Source organism: Papio anubis, chromosome 9 (genome assembly GCF_008728515.1).
Source record: "Papio anubis isolate 15944 chromosome 9, Panubis1.0, whole genome shotgun sequence".
NCBI lineage: Eukaryota > Metazoa > Chordata > Mammalia > Primates > Cercopithecidae > Papio > Papio anubis.
Genome location: NC_044984.1, coordinates 50,438,773 through 50,453,284, shown reverse-complemented (window position 1 = coordinate 50,453,284; position 14,512 = coordinate 50,438,773). Strand labels below are relative to the sequence as shown.

The window sequence follows — 14,512 nt, the reverse complement described above, 5'->3', positions numbered from 1 at the left end:
CTGAATGAGAGGCTTGCTTGGGCCGGGGAAGTCAAGGTTGTCATGAGCTATGATCACGCCACGGCACTGGACGGAACAAGACCTTGTCTCAAAAAAAAAAGACTATATGGGTAAGGCTTGGAGGGAATTCGGTAGTCAGTTTCTTCGGGGACCAGGGTACCTCTATTATTGGTCGGAGGTAAATATTCATACTTCCCTTCTTCCCCCTTCCCCATAAGACTCTTCTCTGTTCTTGGAACATATTCCTACAAGGCTGGTCTGGGTTGAGGCACAGATCCTATCCCCAAGTCCAAGAGGTGGGGAAGTTTATGTGCAGGTCCTGTGGCTCAAACCCTGTCCACCTAGTGCTCCCAGGCCCTCACAGGGGTGAGGGCAAAAGTGGAAGTCCAGGCTCAGGTCTGGTTAGAACCAGAGATTCAGGTAAGGGGTACAGTGGAACCACAGTCAGAATCCAGGTCCAGGATGGCGTAGGGGGCTGTGGCCTGGGGTCCTGGTCCCAGTTGGCACTCTTGAAGACTCTGGAAATAACGCTGGGGGGATACAGGGCAGAGAGGAAGGAGGGGCCTGGGTCAGAGCCCCCCTCCCACCCTGACCATCCCCATATGCCCTCTGCTCCATCTGCCCAGGGTGTCCCCAAGCCCCCCACTCACTGGAGTGAGACTGTCAGCAGGGCTCCAGGTATTGGCAGGGAGCTGGTGCTGATAGCTGCCCTCACAAAGCCCCACCCCAGAGGGGATCCAGTGCCATTTGGCCTTTTGCTAAAGGGTCGGAAGGAGTTGGAGATGCCTTTGCTGGTGGCTTAAGACCACTGCTGGCCGGGTGCGGTGGCTCACGCTTGTAATCCCAGCACTTTGGGAGGCTGAGGTGGGTGGATCACTTGAGGTCAGGAGTTCAGGGCCAGCCTGGCCAACATGGTGAAACCCTGTCTCTACTAAAGACACAAAAACTAGCCGGGCATGGTGGTGCACATCTGTAATCCCAGCTACTCGGGAAGCTAAGGCATGAGAATCACTTGAATCCAGGAGGCGGAGGTTGCAGTGAGCCAAGATCATGCCACTGCACTCCAGCCTGGGTGACAGAGTGAGACTGTCTCAAAAAAAAAGACCACTGCTTAGGAGGGGGCAATACAGACTCAAGGAGGCCTCTTTAGACCTGAATCCTACCCTAATACACTCTAAAGAAACCCATTTGACCTTCCTGTTATGTTTCTCTCAAGCCTCATCTTCCCCCCATTTATTCTTTTTTTGTTTTTGAAACGGACTCTTGCTCTGTCACCCAGGCTGGAGTGTACTGGTGTGATCTCGGCTCACTGCAAGCTCCACCTCCCGGGTTCAAACCATTCTCCTGCCTCAGCCTCCAGATTAGCTGGGACTACAGGCGCCCGCCACCACGCCTGGCTAGTTTATTTTTTGTATTTTTAGTAGACACAGGGTTTCACCATGTTAGTCACGATGGTCTCGATCTCCTGACCTCATGATCCGCCCGCCTTCGCCTCCCAAAGTTCTGGGATTACAGGCATGAGCCACCACGCCCGGCCCCCCATTTATTCTAAAAGAAACTCTTTGGAATTCTATTCTTTCCTCCTAGACTTCCCTGAGATCCTCCTTTCCTTCTGCAACTCTCTCCTGCTTCCCCTGACTCCTTCAACATTTTTTTCAGTGCCCTGCCCCATTCACCTTGGACATCCTCCCCCACTCTCCTTCCTCAAATATATTTCTCCCCTTCCCCTCCTCAAGTAGGAACTGGGGACATAAGTAGGCACAGTTTGGCTGCTTCTGTACCACAGCACTAACTCACCATTGGTGTGGCCTCCATGTTCCTCAGGCATGACCTTGCTTCTGTACCACAGCACTAACTCACCACTGGTATGGCCTCCATGTTCCCCAGGCATGAGCTTCCACTGGGCCAGGGCCCCAAGGGCCCCCAAGGCTGGCCAAATCCCCAGTAAGACCCAGCTATATCAGCAGAGAGAAGACAAGGGTGGAAGTGTCTACAGGCGTTGGCCCAGCCGACTGCCCAGTGCCAGCCCCTCCAGGAATTAGTCAGCATAGGCCACAAACACTGCAGAACCCAGCAGGGCTGTGCCCAGAACTGTGAATGGACGTGACCACCCAAGTGTGAGCAGGGTTCCCAGCAGCGCCGGCCCCCGCAGCCCCCCAGCTGGCACCCATGCTGAAGGTAGGCTCAGTGGAGAGCAGGGCTCCAGCACCCAAGGTCAGGCATAGCAGGAGACCAGTTAATAAGAGCCCAACACAGTGAACCAGCATGGTGACCACGCCGTAGAGGAGTGGTCTATGTAGAGAGTGCTGTGGTGATGACCACAGCAATGCCCACTCTCATTTCCAGGCTCAGCTGTGTCTCCAGCACCCGCACTTTGTGGCACAGTAGGAAGCTCCTGACAGCAGAACGGAGAGAAACATCACTGTCTTGAAGCAGCGGTAGCCTGGGAAGTGAGGCAGGAGGCATTGAGAGGCAGGAAGGGGGCTCTATGGGGATGACTCTGATGAATTCCAGGGGAGAGGAATGGCTCACTAGAGGAGCAGAAGACAGGAGCAGCATGTCAGGAGACCTCAAGCCCAGGGGCAGAAAGGGGTAGCTTAGGGTCAGGGGGTCACTGTTTCCGGAACTGTGAGGGAATGGGAGGGAAAATCAAGAGGTAAGATGGATACATTGAGGGGAGTAAGGATAGAAAGAAGGTCTGTCCTTTCAGGGATAGCAGATAGGAAAAAATCAGCACAAGCTGATTCAGGTTTTTGGGGAAGAGTGAAGAAGCCTGAAACATAGAGAATAATTTAGGAATGGGGTTTTCAGGTAGGAGGTAAGAGAAGGGCAAATGATAGATGCCAGAAGTGAGAGCTAGAAGGCATGGGCATGGAGGATGGACAAGAAGCTGGCAAGAGCAACGACATAGGCCTAGGAATACAGCCAGAGCAACATGGGCCACACTGGAGGTAGGAACCCCTGGCAGGGAGGTGAGATGGCTCAGGAGCAAGGAGGAAAGTTGGCATCATCCTTGAGGGTGACAGTCTCGGGTAATGGCCCCCTAGGTCCTTGGCCCTGCCCTCACCGAAGCAGCAGTAGATGATTCCAAAGCAGCAGCAAAGGGCACACACCAGGGCAGGTGCCACTTCAGGATTGTCCTGGGGTTCCAAAACACATCTTGGGTCTGGAGGCTCTGGGAGTTGTTGATTAAAGGGCCTGGGGTCAGATGTCACAGCCAGGGGCAAGACTTCCTCCAGGGCCAAAGAGAAAGTGGTCACAGAGGGGGAGATGTCAGCTCCTCTCATCCATCCATGAATGTCTTTAGGGGATAGGGAAACCTGCAGGGGGGCACGGGACAGAAACTTAGGTGCCCATAAATCTTGAGGATTCTGTACCTCTATTTACTTTAAATAATGGTGCCCATTTCAGAAGCCAGTATGACCCTGTTGAGGTAACTGAAGAAATCTATAGGATTGGATTGAGAGGAGCAGGATCTGTCTTTACCACTCTCTGAAACAAGGACACTTAAGTAAAATGTAAAAGGAAATCTTATAAAATAATGAAAATCTTACAAAGTAATGAGCCTTTGCCTACCCCCACCACCCTGCAGCTCTTCAGGGTGAGGATGGAAGGAACAGGAAGCCCTGGATGTGTGGAGGGAGGGGTGCAGGGACATTATTGCCCTATCTGCGACTGGGACTTAATACTATCTCACGAGATTGGGAAGGGTGAGGTTAATAGAGAGGGGAGAGGGAGGGAGACCAGGACAGTATGAGTCATGGTAGGGTCTCCGGACAGCTCCTCCAGCCACAGGGCAGAAAGAGGGAAAAAAACCAGACACCAAGAGTTTGGAAGGAGGAATTAAGTAGAGACACACCCACAGTTTGCCAGGGTTTTAAAGCCTCAGCTTCATGCTGAGATGGAGTTGTTGGAGGAAGGGGCATCCAGCCACAGTCCTAATCCCACAGCCCCTCATGGAATAAGCAAGGACTTTGCCCACAGACATCTCACATCCTGGTAGCCACTCGCACCTCCCCTTAGGATACTGGTGGGAATTTTCCTACCTTACCCTTCCCCCAGCGGTATCAGGGCTGCCAATGGGATTTGAATTCAGATCCTGAAAGGAGAACACCAAGGAGGAGCTGGCATTTCGGGCACTGTGGGAATGAAGTGGCATAAATGCAGGCGCTTTACTTCCTTCAGCTGTCCTTTGGATATCAAGGTCCTTACAGGCTGGAGGGTTGGCTCTCGGAGCTCCTCTCCTCAATCTGCTTGGAAGTCTGGGGACCCTGAACAAGATGGGGGTTGGGGAGGGGATGTTAACTACTCACCACCCTGCCAGGGTTGAGGAGGAGGGGGTGGAAGTGCTTCCCTAGACCCCCAGCTGCATCCCCGCTCGGAGGTCCTAGACGCCGAGGGGTCGGCTGTCGGTCGAGGGCATCCCCAGGGCCACTCTGTTTGTTGCTGCCTAAACTCTTTCAAGTCGCAGCCCAGGCTCTGTGAGCTAAATGCAACTAGCTTGGGGGGTAGAGAAAGGGGACAGGGCGTGTGTGTTTGTGTGTGTGTGTGTGTGTGTGTGTGTGCGCGCGCGCGCGCGCCCGTGCGTCCGCGGTGGGTGGAGGGGGGGGTGACATCACAAGGCAGGCCCCTCCAACTCTTTCCCCTGTGTGTGTGGGGACCCAGGTTGCCTACTGCTCTAGTCCAGGACCAGAGACCCCCAACTATATAGCAGGTAAGAGTCTTGAGAGTCACCCCAAGAGTTTCGGAGAAGGGTCTCCGAATACTTAGGAGATGACAACCGGAAGCTCTCAAAGCCCCAATAGGGGTCCCAGCGCCCCCCTAGCTCCAGCTTGGTTTCTTCCACTTCCCAGAGAATTGGAGTATTGTCTTCTGGAGAGCCGGGTGGTCGGGATCGTGGACCCAGGGAAGGGGCTTTTGCTAGGCTGGGAGCGCCAGCGGGGGGTTCATGGGTGGAAAAACTTTCGGATCAAGACGGGGCCTGGAAGGGGCACTGACAGGAGAGGTATAAGGCTAGAGCCGTGTGCAGAGGAGGGCACCGACGGAACGGGAGTCGGGGGCGCATGTGGACGTCCACCAAATAGCTTGGTATGCAGATAAGATGTCAAGCAGCATGTAGATGAGTTCAGTATTCTTTGGCTCTCGGGTAAGGTTCTGAGCCGAGCTGAGTTACGCTCCCAGTTCCTAGGCACCGCTCGGTGATCGGGCCAGGGGAGCTGCGTCCCAAGGGGCGGATCCAGGTATAAGGGGCAGCTCGCCAGCTGGGTCAAGCGAGGGGGAGGCCGTGGGTTGCTGTGAAAGGAGGGGCAGCGCTGCAGGGCGAGGGTGGGGGCCAGTCCGGGGCACCCTCTCCTCTGCTCCACCTCCGCACCGCAGGATACAAAGGGGCCTCTGTCCTCGCAGCTGCCAGCACGGAAGGGATCAGGGCAGTGACTCTTCTGAGCTCCCCGGTTTTGTCTGCAAGGGAAACAGACTACGTGTGGCTCGGTGGCTGCCCTCCATCTCCCAGGAATACAAAGCCCAGGAATACACCCAGAGCAACCCTGAGAGTCTGCCCTTAGTCTGCAGGTATTGGTGCAGAGCCCACTTGCCTTGCTTCCAGCGGTGCAACCTGCGGGAATCCTATTCCCACACGCGGAGGGAGGGGTCTTTAAATGGCGGGGCCAGTACTTCCGTAGGACCGCCTCCTTGGAGTCGACGCAGCACTAGCCGGACTGGCTCGCCTCTCAGCCAACCACTATTTCTTTTCCTTCCCGTCTCTTCCCTGGTGACCCCGGAAGTGGAAGTAGGGCCAGGTCGGCGGCGGCGGCGGGGACGGAAGGCGGAAGCAGAGCGTGAGCGGGAGGCGGAGCCGGGAGAGCGGCTCTCGTAGCTCACCCTGGCCCCAGGCCGGGCGGCTCGAGGGGGAGGAGTTACCGCCGTTCTTCGGTACGTCCGTTTTTTTTGTTTTTATTTTTTTTGTTTGTTTGCTTGCTTGTTTTTGAGATGGAGTCTCGCTCTGTCGCCCAGGCTGGAGTACAGTGGAACGATCTCGGCTCACTGCCACCTCCACCTTCCGGGTTCAAGCGATTCTTCTGTCTCAGCCTCCCGGGTAGCTGGGACTACAGGTGCGCGCCACCACGCTTGGCTAATTTTTGTATTTTTAATAGAGACGGAGTTTCACCATATTGGTCAGGCTGGTCTCGAACTCCTGACCTCGTGATCCGCCCGCCTCGGCTTCCCAAAGTGCTGGGAGTACAGGCGTGAGCCACCGTGCCCGGCCACCTTCGTCCCTTCTACACAGTCGGTGGGTTCCCTGGTAGTCTTTCTTAGGGGCAGCCCTAAGCTCCGCCCCCAGATTTTCCTCCAGGGCCGCACGGCCCCCACCCTTTACTGGCAGTCTGTGGCCCCCTATCCGGCCGCCTTTCCCATTTTCCTAAGAGTGACCCACCCTCCCCCGACCACACCCTTTACGGTACCTCCCTTTTTCCCTGATTGAAGGTTATAGTTTTCTAGGGAAAGAAGAAAAACTTAGGTGATTTGGAGGAGAGGGGAGGGAGCAAGCAGGGTTGTGGTGAGTCTAGTTTTGGCTTATTGCTAGGAATAGCGAATGCCCCCAAAGAACTTGGGAAAACAAGGGAGGTGGATGAATTAAATGTGTCCACTACTTAAGATTGTTTAATTCCTCTCTTGGTCTCATCCTTGACCGTCTCCATCTTGACATCTGTTACAGGCATCAGAACACACCATGATGGCTGTGACCTAAGACCCTCAGGAAGCCCTGGGGTCATGGCCCAGAAGCACCCCGGAGAAAGAGGGTTGTGTGGAGCCCACCATAGTGGTGGTGCCTCCCTCAGGACTTTAGGACCCTCCGTGGACCCTGAAATACCTTCATTCTCAGGACTCAGGGACTCAGCAGGGACTGCTCCTAATGGTACCCGCTGCCTCACAGAGCACTCTGGTCCTAAGTACACACAGCACCCAAACCCAGCCCATTGGTTGGACCCAAGCCATGGACCCCCAAGGGGTCCAGGACCACCTAGAGATGCAGAGGACCCTGACCAGAGTGAGACATCGTCAGAAGAAGAGTCAGGAGTGGACCAGGAACTCTCAAAAGAAGATGAGGCGGGGTATCAGGAGGATGGGAACCCTTCTTTTCTTTCCATTCCATCTGCTTGCAACTGCCAGGGAACACCTGGAATTCCAGAAGGGCGTTACTCTGAGGGAGAAAATGGCTCTTCTAGCAACTTTTGCCACCACTGTACCTCTCCAGCCTTGGGGGAAGATGAAGAGTTGGAAGAGGAATATGATGATGAAGAATCTCTTAAGTTCCCCAGTGATTTTTCACGTGTGTCCAGCGGAAAGAAACCCGCATCCCGCAGACAGCGGCACCGCTTTCCAACCAAGGAGGATACTCGGGAGGGTGGACGAAGGGATCCCAGGTCCCCTGGTCGACATCGGCTGGGCCGGAAACGAAGTCAGGCAGATAAGCGCAGAGGCCTGGGATTGTGGGGAGCTGAGGAACTGTGTCAACTTGGACAGGCAGGCTTTTGGTGGCTGATTGAACTGCTGGTATTGGTGGGAGAGTACGTAGAAACTTGTGGCCATCTCATCTATGCATGCAGGCAGCTGAAAAGCAGTGATTTGGACCTTTTTCGAGTTTGGATGGGAGTCTGGACAGGGCGGCTGGGGGGCTGGGCCCAGGTCATGTTTCAGTTTCTAAGCCAGGGATTTTACTGTGGAGTAGGATTGTTTACCCGTTTTCTTAAGCTGCTGGGTGCTTTGCTGCTCCTGGCTCTGGCCGTCTTTTTGGGCTTTCTACAGTTGGGATGGCGGTTTCTGGTGGGACTAGGTGACCGGTTAGGCTGGAGGGATAAGGCCACCTGGCTCTTCTCTTGGCTGGATTCCCCAGCCTTGCAGCATTGCTTGACTCTGCTGAGAGATAGCAGGCCATGGCAGCGGCTGGTAAGAATAGTTCAGTGGGGCTGGCTGGAGTTGCCTTGGGTCAAGCAGAATACTAATAGGCAGGGGAATGCACCTGTAGCTAGTGGGCGCTACTGCCAGCCTGAAGAGGAAGTGGCTCGACTCTTGACCATGACTGGGGTTCCTGAGGATGAGCTAAACCCTTTCCATGTACTGGGGGTTGAGGCCACAGCATCAGATGTTGAACTGAAGAAGGCCTATAGACAGCTGGCAGTGATGGTGAGTACCCTTCTGTTTCCTGTTCCTCTCTTTTGTTCCCATATTTTCTTTCTTTTCTTTTTTTTTTTTTTTGAGATGTAGTCTCGCCTCGTCACTCAGGCTGGAGTGCAGTGGCACAATCTCAGCTCACTGCAACCTCCGCCTCCTGGGTTCAAGCGATTCTCCTGCCTTAGCCTCATGAGTAGCTGGGATTACAGGTGCGCACCACCATGCCTGGCTAATTTTTTTTGTATTTTTAGTAAAGACTGGGTTTCACCATGCTGGTCTCGAACTCCTGATCTCATGATCCATCCGCCTCAGCCTCCCAAAGTGCTGGGATTACAAGTGTGAGCCACGGCTCCTGGCCTGTTCCTATATTTTCTATTCCAGTTTTAGGGAGAGTGGAATAAAGGGAAGGCAGAGTAAAAAGTTAACGGGTAGGTGAAGATTAACTTTTTTTTTTTTTTGAGAAGGAGTCTCGCTCTATCTCTTAGGCTGGAGTGCAGTGGCACGATCTTGGCTCACTGCAAACTCTGCCTCCCGGGTTGATGCCATTCTCCTGCCTCAGCCTCCTGAGTAGCTGGGACTACAGGCGCCCACCACCATGCCCGGCTAATTTTTGTATTTTTAGTAGAGACGGGGTTTCACCATGTTAGCCAGGATGGTCTCGATCTCCTGACCTTGTGATCCGCCCGCCTAGACCTCCCAAGGTGCTGGGATTACAGGTGTGAGCCACTGCACCCGGCCGGTTAACATATTCTTAGGAAGGAGTCATAAAGACTTTTTGGGCCAGATGTAGTGGCTCACACCTGTGATCTCAGCGCTTTAGGAGGTCAGGCTTGGTGGCGCATGCCTGTAGTCCCAGCTACTAAGGAGGCTGAGGTGGGAGGATCAGTTGAGCCCAAGAGGTCGAGGCTGCAGTGAGCCAGGATCATGTACCTACAGTCTGGGCAACAAAGCCAGACCATGTGAAAAAAAAAAAGATATTTTCCCCTCTACGATGGGGTCTGATCTTCCCTCCATTTTGTTTCTTGTCATGAGATATATTTTTTGAACCTGGTATATTAGGCAATGTAGCACTCATTCACCTGGAATATCTAGGTGAAGTCCCTCTAACTAGAATGGGAAAAAGACCTGTTCAGAGAACACCTCAGTTGCTCTTCCCTGAACAAATGAGGTTTTTTTTTTTTTTTTTTTTTTTTTAAACGTGGGGCAACCCAACTATTTCTCCCAGAGAAGCAAATATGGACCTAGTGTGGGAGGGTCAGGGAGTGCATGTAAGTATTTTAGCACCAGGTAGGAGAAAACAGGCTGTTTCAGGGTCAGCAACTCAGAATAGGAGAGAGAAAGAAAATGGAAGTGTATGCATATGTACGTCATACATGAAAATATGGTTGCTTTTATTGATAAGAGGGTGTGCAGGGCCAGGCGCGGTGGCTCACGCCTGTAATCCCAGCACTTTGGGAGGCTGAGGTGGGTGAATCACGAGGTTAGGAGATCGAGACCATCCTAGCTAACATGGTGAAACCCCATCTCTATTAAAAATACAAAAAAATTAGCTGGGCGTGGTGGCGGGCGCCTGTAGTCCCAGCTACTCGGGAGGCTGAGGCAGGAAAATGGCATGAACCCGGAGGGGGAGCTTGCAGTGAGCTGAGATCATGCCACTGTACTTCAGCCTGGGCGACAGAGCAAGACCTTGTCTCAAAAAAAAGAAAAGAAAAAAAAGAGGGTGTGCAGATGGGAGTTGTGTTGCAACTTATGACTGAGGGAAATGGTTTAATACAAGCATGCTATCAAATTGTATTAGAAGTAGATATTAGATTGATATTAGATACTGGATTGTTACTGCTATTTCTGTACAAATAAAACTATATTATGAATGTAAGTAAGGTGTGTAAATTGGAGGCCTACTTACACTGGAGTGTATGGAGCTGGACTGGTAAAACATCACAGTGTGCAAATTACCTCAATGGCTGCATGACACCAAAAAGGAATGGGCAACTAAAGTTTTCATTAATGATTAAAGGTACAGTAAACCACCACACCTATAACTTACCAAAGGACTGAATTAATTTGGTGGGAAATGTATGCCCCTTAGTAGGTAGCTTGGTATATATATATATATTTTTTGAGACAGGGTCTCACTCCAGTTCCCCAGGCTGGAGTACAGTGGCAGGATCTCAGCTCACTGCAGCCTTGACCCCCACCAAGCTCAGGTGATTCTTCCACCTCAGCTTCCCGAGTAGCTGGAACTACAGTTGTGCACCACCACACCTGGCTATTTTTTTTTTATTTTTAGTAGAGATGGGGGTCTCGCTATGTTGCCTAGCCTGATCTCGAACTCCTGGACTCAAGCAATCCACCTGCCTTGGCCTCCCAGAATGCTGGGATTACAGGCTTGAGCCACTGCGCTTGGCCTCTGCTCTGTTTTTAGAGTGGGTAACAATTGTTTACTCAATTTTTAGAGTGGGTAACAATTGTTTACTCTCATTGTTACTAATTCTACTAGTAGTAGAGCTCTTTTCTCACCTTCTTTTAGTAGACATCCTGTTTTGGAGAATATTATTCTTAACAAAAATTCTCATTTTTCAATTTCTCTTGGAGTAGAGATGTAGTTAAGTTCCCCTACCCTCAAAACATCTATCCCTATATCCCAAAGATCTCTCTTGTCCTGGACCAGAGTGTCTCTGGGCTTTCATTGAACCTCTCACTGCCACTAAGCCCTAGTGTGAACATGACTAAAAGGCTGTTCAATTAGCTTGGGAATGTGGGAAATTTAACAGCATTTTAGTTATTTGGCATCAGGCAGGAGACTAGCTTTATCTCTTTGGGGAATGGGGATGCGTACAATCAGGAAGCTGTAGGAAGAGAGGATATTATTTGTCTTGGAGAGAAGGCTGAAAGTATATAAAAAGCCTCTGAGACCATGATACGCTATTTCATTTCTGAGACTGAAAGGTAGATCACTGTAGGAAGTTTTGGATATGAGAATTTTCTAGTTAAAAAAGAATGAGTTTCAAGATGTAACATCTTTGGAACTCTTATTTTATGACTGATATATGTGTGTGCCGGAGACCAACTGTCCCAATTCATCTGGGATTGAGGAGTTTCTAGAGGCATGGGACTTCTCAGTGCTAAAACTGGGAAAGTCTCAGGCAAACTGGGATGATGAATCCACCGTAGTGCCTGATTCTTTGCTACATACTTCATATATATTCTTATCTAATCCCCCCAGCAATCCATGATATATATATTCAGGCTGGGTGCGGTGGCACACGCCTGTACTCCCAGCACTTTGGGAGGCTGAGGTACGCAGATCACTTGAGGTTAGGAGTTCGAGACCAGACTGTCCAACTAGATGAAACCCCGTCTCCACTAAAAATACAAAACAATTAGCCGAGTGTGGTGACACATGCCTGTAATCCCACCTACTAGAGAGGCTGAGGCAGGAGAATTGCTAGAACCTGGGAGGCGGAGGTTACAGTGAGCTGAGATCGTGCCACTGCACTCTAGCCTGGGCAACAGAGCGAGACTTCGTCTCAAAAAAAAAAAAAAGATAGATATTCAAGGTAATATAGCTAATTAACAGAGCCGTGAATTGAACCAGATCTGCAGAGCCAGAGCAATTAATCATTAAGCTATGCTGACTCTTCAAAAGGGTGATGAAAGAGAGCCCTTTGATATGAGAATAAACTCAAGGTGGGGAGAGGGTTGGAATGGATTTGTAATGAAATCTGTCTTGGTAGGTTCATCCTGACAAAAATCATCATCCCCGGGCTGAGGAGGCCTTCAAGGTTTTGCGAGCAGCTTGGGACATTGTCAGCAATGCTGAAAAGCGAAAGGAATATGAGATGTAAGTTGGAGACGGGAAATCATCAGATAATGGTAAATGAAAAACCCTTAATAGGAGAGGCATCTGGACTTGGGGGTGGAGGCTCGTTGAGGTGGAGAGAACTAAAGTCACTTGTCTTTCTCGCTAGACAGGGGCCTCAAGAGGCCAATTGATGTGTCTCCCTTTGTCCCTCCCTCAATACCTTCTGACTTACAAAGTGTTTCTTCTCTTAGGAAACGAATGGCAGAGAATGAGCTGAGCCGGTCAGTAAATGAGTTTCTGTCCAAGCTGCAAGATGACCTCAAGGAGGCAATGAATACTATGATGTGTAGCCGATGCCAAGGAAAGCATAGGTATGAAATAGAAGGAGAGGGATGGGACAATCACAGCTCAGGGATTAGGTAACCAAAGATCTTCCTCGTGAGTATTGGTAATTATGGGTTACATCTGTATCTCATAATTAGTAAAAAGACCCTTAAGTTTCTACCTTTGTCATATTGTCAAGAGATTGACTATTTCAATTAGCACTAAGAAAAATTAGCTTTTAAGATAGAACATTGAAGGCATATGAAATATCTAAGTGGGGGTAATTTTAGATGTTTCAGCCCTATTTGTGAATAATGGTAAGACTACTAGTAATGCCCTAAGTAGGCTTGACAAATTATTAAAGAACTATCCTTTTGTTGGTTGCAGGAGGTTTGAAATGGACCGGGAACCTAAGAGTGCCAGATACTGTGCTGAGTGTAATAGACTGCATCCTGCTGAGGAAGGGGACTTTTGGGCAGAGTCAAGCATGTTGGGCCTCAAGATCACCTACTTTGCACTGATGGATGGAAAGGTGTATGACATCACAGGTACTGTCTGTCCTCTAGAAATACAGGCTCATACTTCCTGATCTTTTATGTGCTCTAAACTGCAATGTTTTGGCTAATTATTTCTCATGTTTACAGAGTGGGCTGGATGCCAGCGTGTAGGTATCTCCCCAGATACCCACAGAGTCCCCTATCACATCTCATTTGGTTCTCGGATTCCAGGCACCAGAGGGCGGCAGAGGTAGGTGGTATTTCTGTCAATAATCTACCCACTATTTCAGTTTTGAATACGGTTTCAGATGACCTGCTTTTTAGGACACTCAGGGGCCTTATTTTCTAGGAAGTTTGGGAACTGGTAAGTGTATCTAACTTTAGGTAACCATATGACTCTAACATCTCTTGCCTTATTTCTGTTTTATCTCAGAGCCACCCCAGATGCCCCTCCTGCTGATCTTCAGGATTTCTTAAGTCGGATCTTTCAAGTACCCCCAGGGCAGATGCCCAATGGGAACTTCTTTGCAGCTCCTCAGCCTGCCCCTGGTGCCACTGCAGCTTCTAAGCCCAACAGCACAGTACCCAAGGGAGAAGCCAAACCGAAGCGGCGGAAGAAAGTGAGGAGGCCCTTCCAACGTTGATGCCCCTTCTCTTTCCTCAAAACAATGTCAGGGAGTCAAAAGGGCTGTGTACAGCACAGGATGGAGTTTGATTTATCCCTCCTCCCCCAACACCTAGGAACTGAATCTTTTGGTTTTTTTTTTTGAGAGACGGAGTCTCGCTCTATTGCCCAGCTGGAGTGCAGTGGTGTAATCTCGGCTTACTGCAACCTCTGTCTCCTGGGTTCAAGCAATTCTCCCATCTCAGCCTCCTGAGTAGCTGGGATTACAGGCACACACCACCACACCTGGCCCAACTAATTCTTTTTTGTATTTTTAGTAGAGACGGGGTTTCACCATGTTGCCCAGGCTGGTCTCAAACTCCTGAGCTCAGGTGATCCACCCATCTTGGCCTTCCAAAGTGCTGGATTACAGGCATGAGCCACCACGCCCGGCCTGAATCTTGTCTTTTGACAATACCAAAGAAATAGGGGGTAGCTAGAGTAAAGAACCTAGGGCCTGGACCTGGGCTGGACAGTGTATCCCTTTAGGTGTGGGAACTGGGTATTTCCCTGGGGTCTGTATGCCTTTGTCTTGTCATTTGCTTTTAGGGCAGATGACACTTTTTCCCACCCTTTTAAAGCCACAAGTCTGTCTTCTTTCTTGAACCATTTCAGGAGGAGCCCTCTCCTTTACCCCGATATAATATTTAAAAGACAGAACAAGAAAGCATGTAGCCCTAATGATAGGAGATTACCGCATAGAGTTCAGAGAGTGGAAACTGAATTTTCCCTCGACTTTCACTTTGTGGGTAAATCACCCAATTTTAGGCTCTTTTCTGCAAGGATGGCTAAAATTAATCATTTTTAAAAAGTAGATTCATGCCCACTGCCCTTGGGTGAGGGGGAAGGATGCAGGGGTTCCCAGAAGCCCCCATGTGATTCAAGGGTTTGTATTTTTTTTTTTTAAGTTTGTTCATATTTGTATGTACATACCTATTTAAAGCCAGGGGATTATCTTTCTATAAATGTATAACTGGTAACCTGTATCTTCCCTCTTTTTTGCCCATATAACTGGAGCCCTTTTTCTCATTTGAGAATCCCTTCCCAAGAAGT

The 14,512-nt window shown here is 50.4% G+C and overlaps 2 protein-coding genes across 3 annotated transcripts; one reads left to right on the top strand and one right to left on the bottom strand.

The window, feature by feature from the left end:
- Positions 1 to 1,440: 1,440 nt before the first annotated feature.
- On the bottom strand, positions 1,441 to 6,695 carry LOC101021781. The gene is made up of 6 exons (XM_017946417.3): positions 6,687 to 6,695; positions 4,999 to 5,705; positions 4,052 to 4,271; positions 3,068 to 3,320; positions 2,374 to 2,443; positions 1,441 to 1,955 (listed from the first exon to the last, which is right to left on the bottom strand). The coding sequence occupies exons 1-6, from the start codon at positions 6,693 to 6,695 to the stop codon at positions 1,673 to 1,675; spliced, it is 1,542 nt and encodes a 513-aa protein (XP_017801906.1). The 3' UTR covers positions 1,441 to 1,672.
- DNAJC14 (DnaJ heat shock protein family (Hsp40) member C14) lies at positions 5,453 to 14,443 on the top strand. Of its 2 annotated transcripts, XM_021922483.2 has the most exons (8): positions 5,453 to 5,568; positions 5,781 to 5,928; positions 6,713 to 8,181; positions 11,907 to 12,013; positions 12,226 to 12,345; positions 12,686 to 12,846; positions 12,943 to 13,045; positions 13,229 to 14,443. In XM_021922483.2, exons 3-8 carry the CDS (start codon positions 6,769 to 6,771, stop codon positions 13,437 to 13,439), a joined length of 2,115 nt encoding a protein of 704 aa, XP_021778175.1. In that variant the 5' UTR covers positions 5,453 to 5,568; positions 5,781 to 5,928; positions 6,713 to 6,768; the 3' UTR covers positions 13,440 to 14,443. The 2 variants fall into 2 exon arrangements, with proteins under 2 accessions (XP_021778175.1, XP_021778176.1); XM_021922484.2 differs by lacking the exons at positions 5,453 to 5,568; positions 5,781 to 5,928 and adding an exon at positions 6,173 to 6,286 and having other exon boundaries at positions 13,229 to 14,436.
- Positions 14,444 to 14,512: the final 69 nt, after the last annotated feature.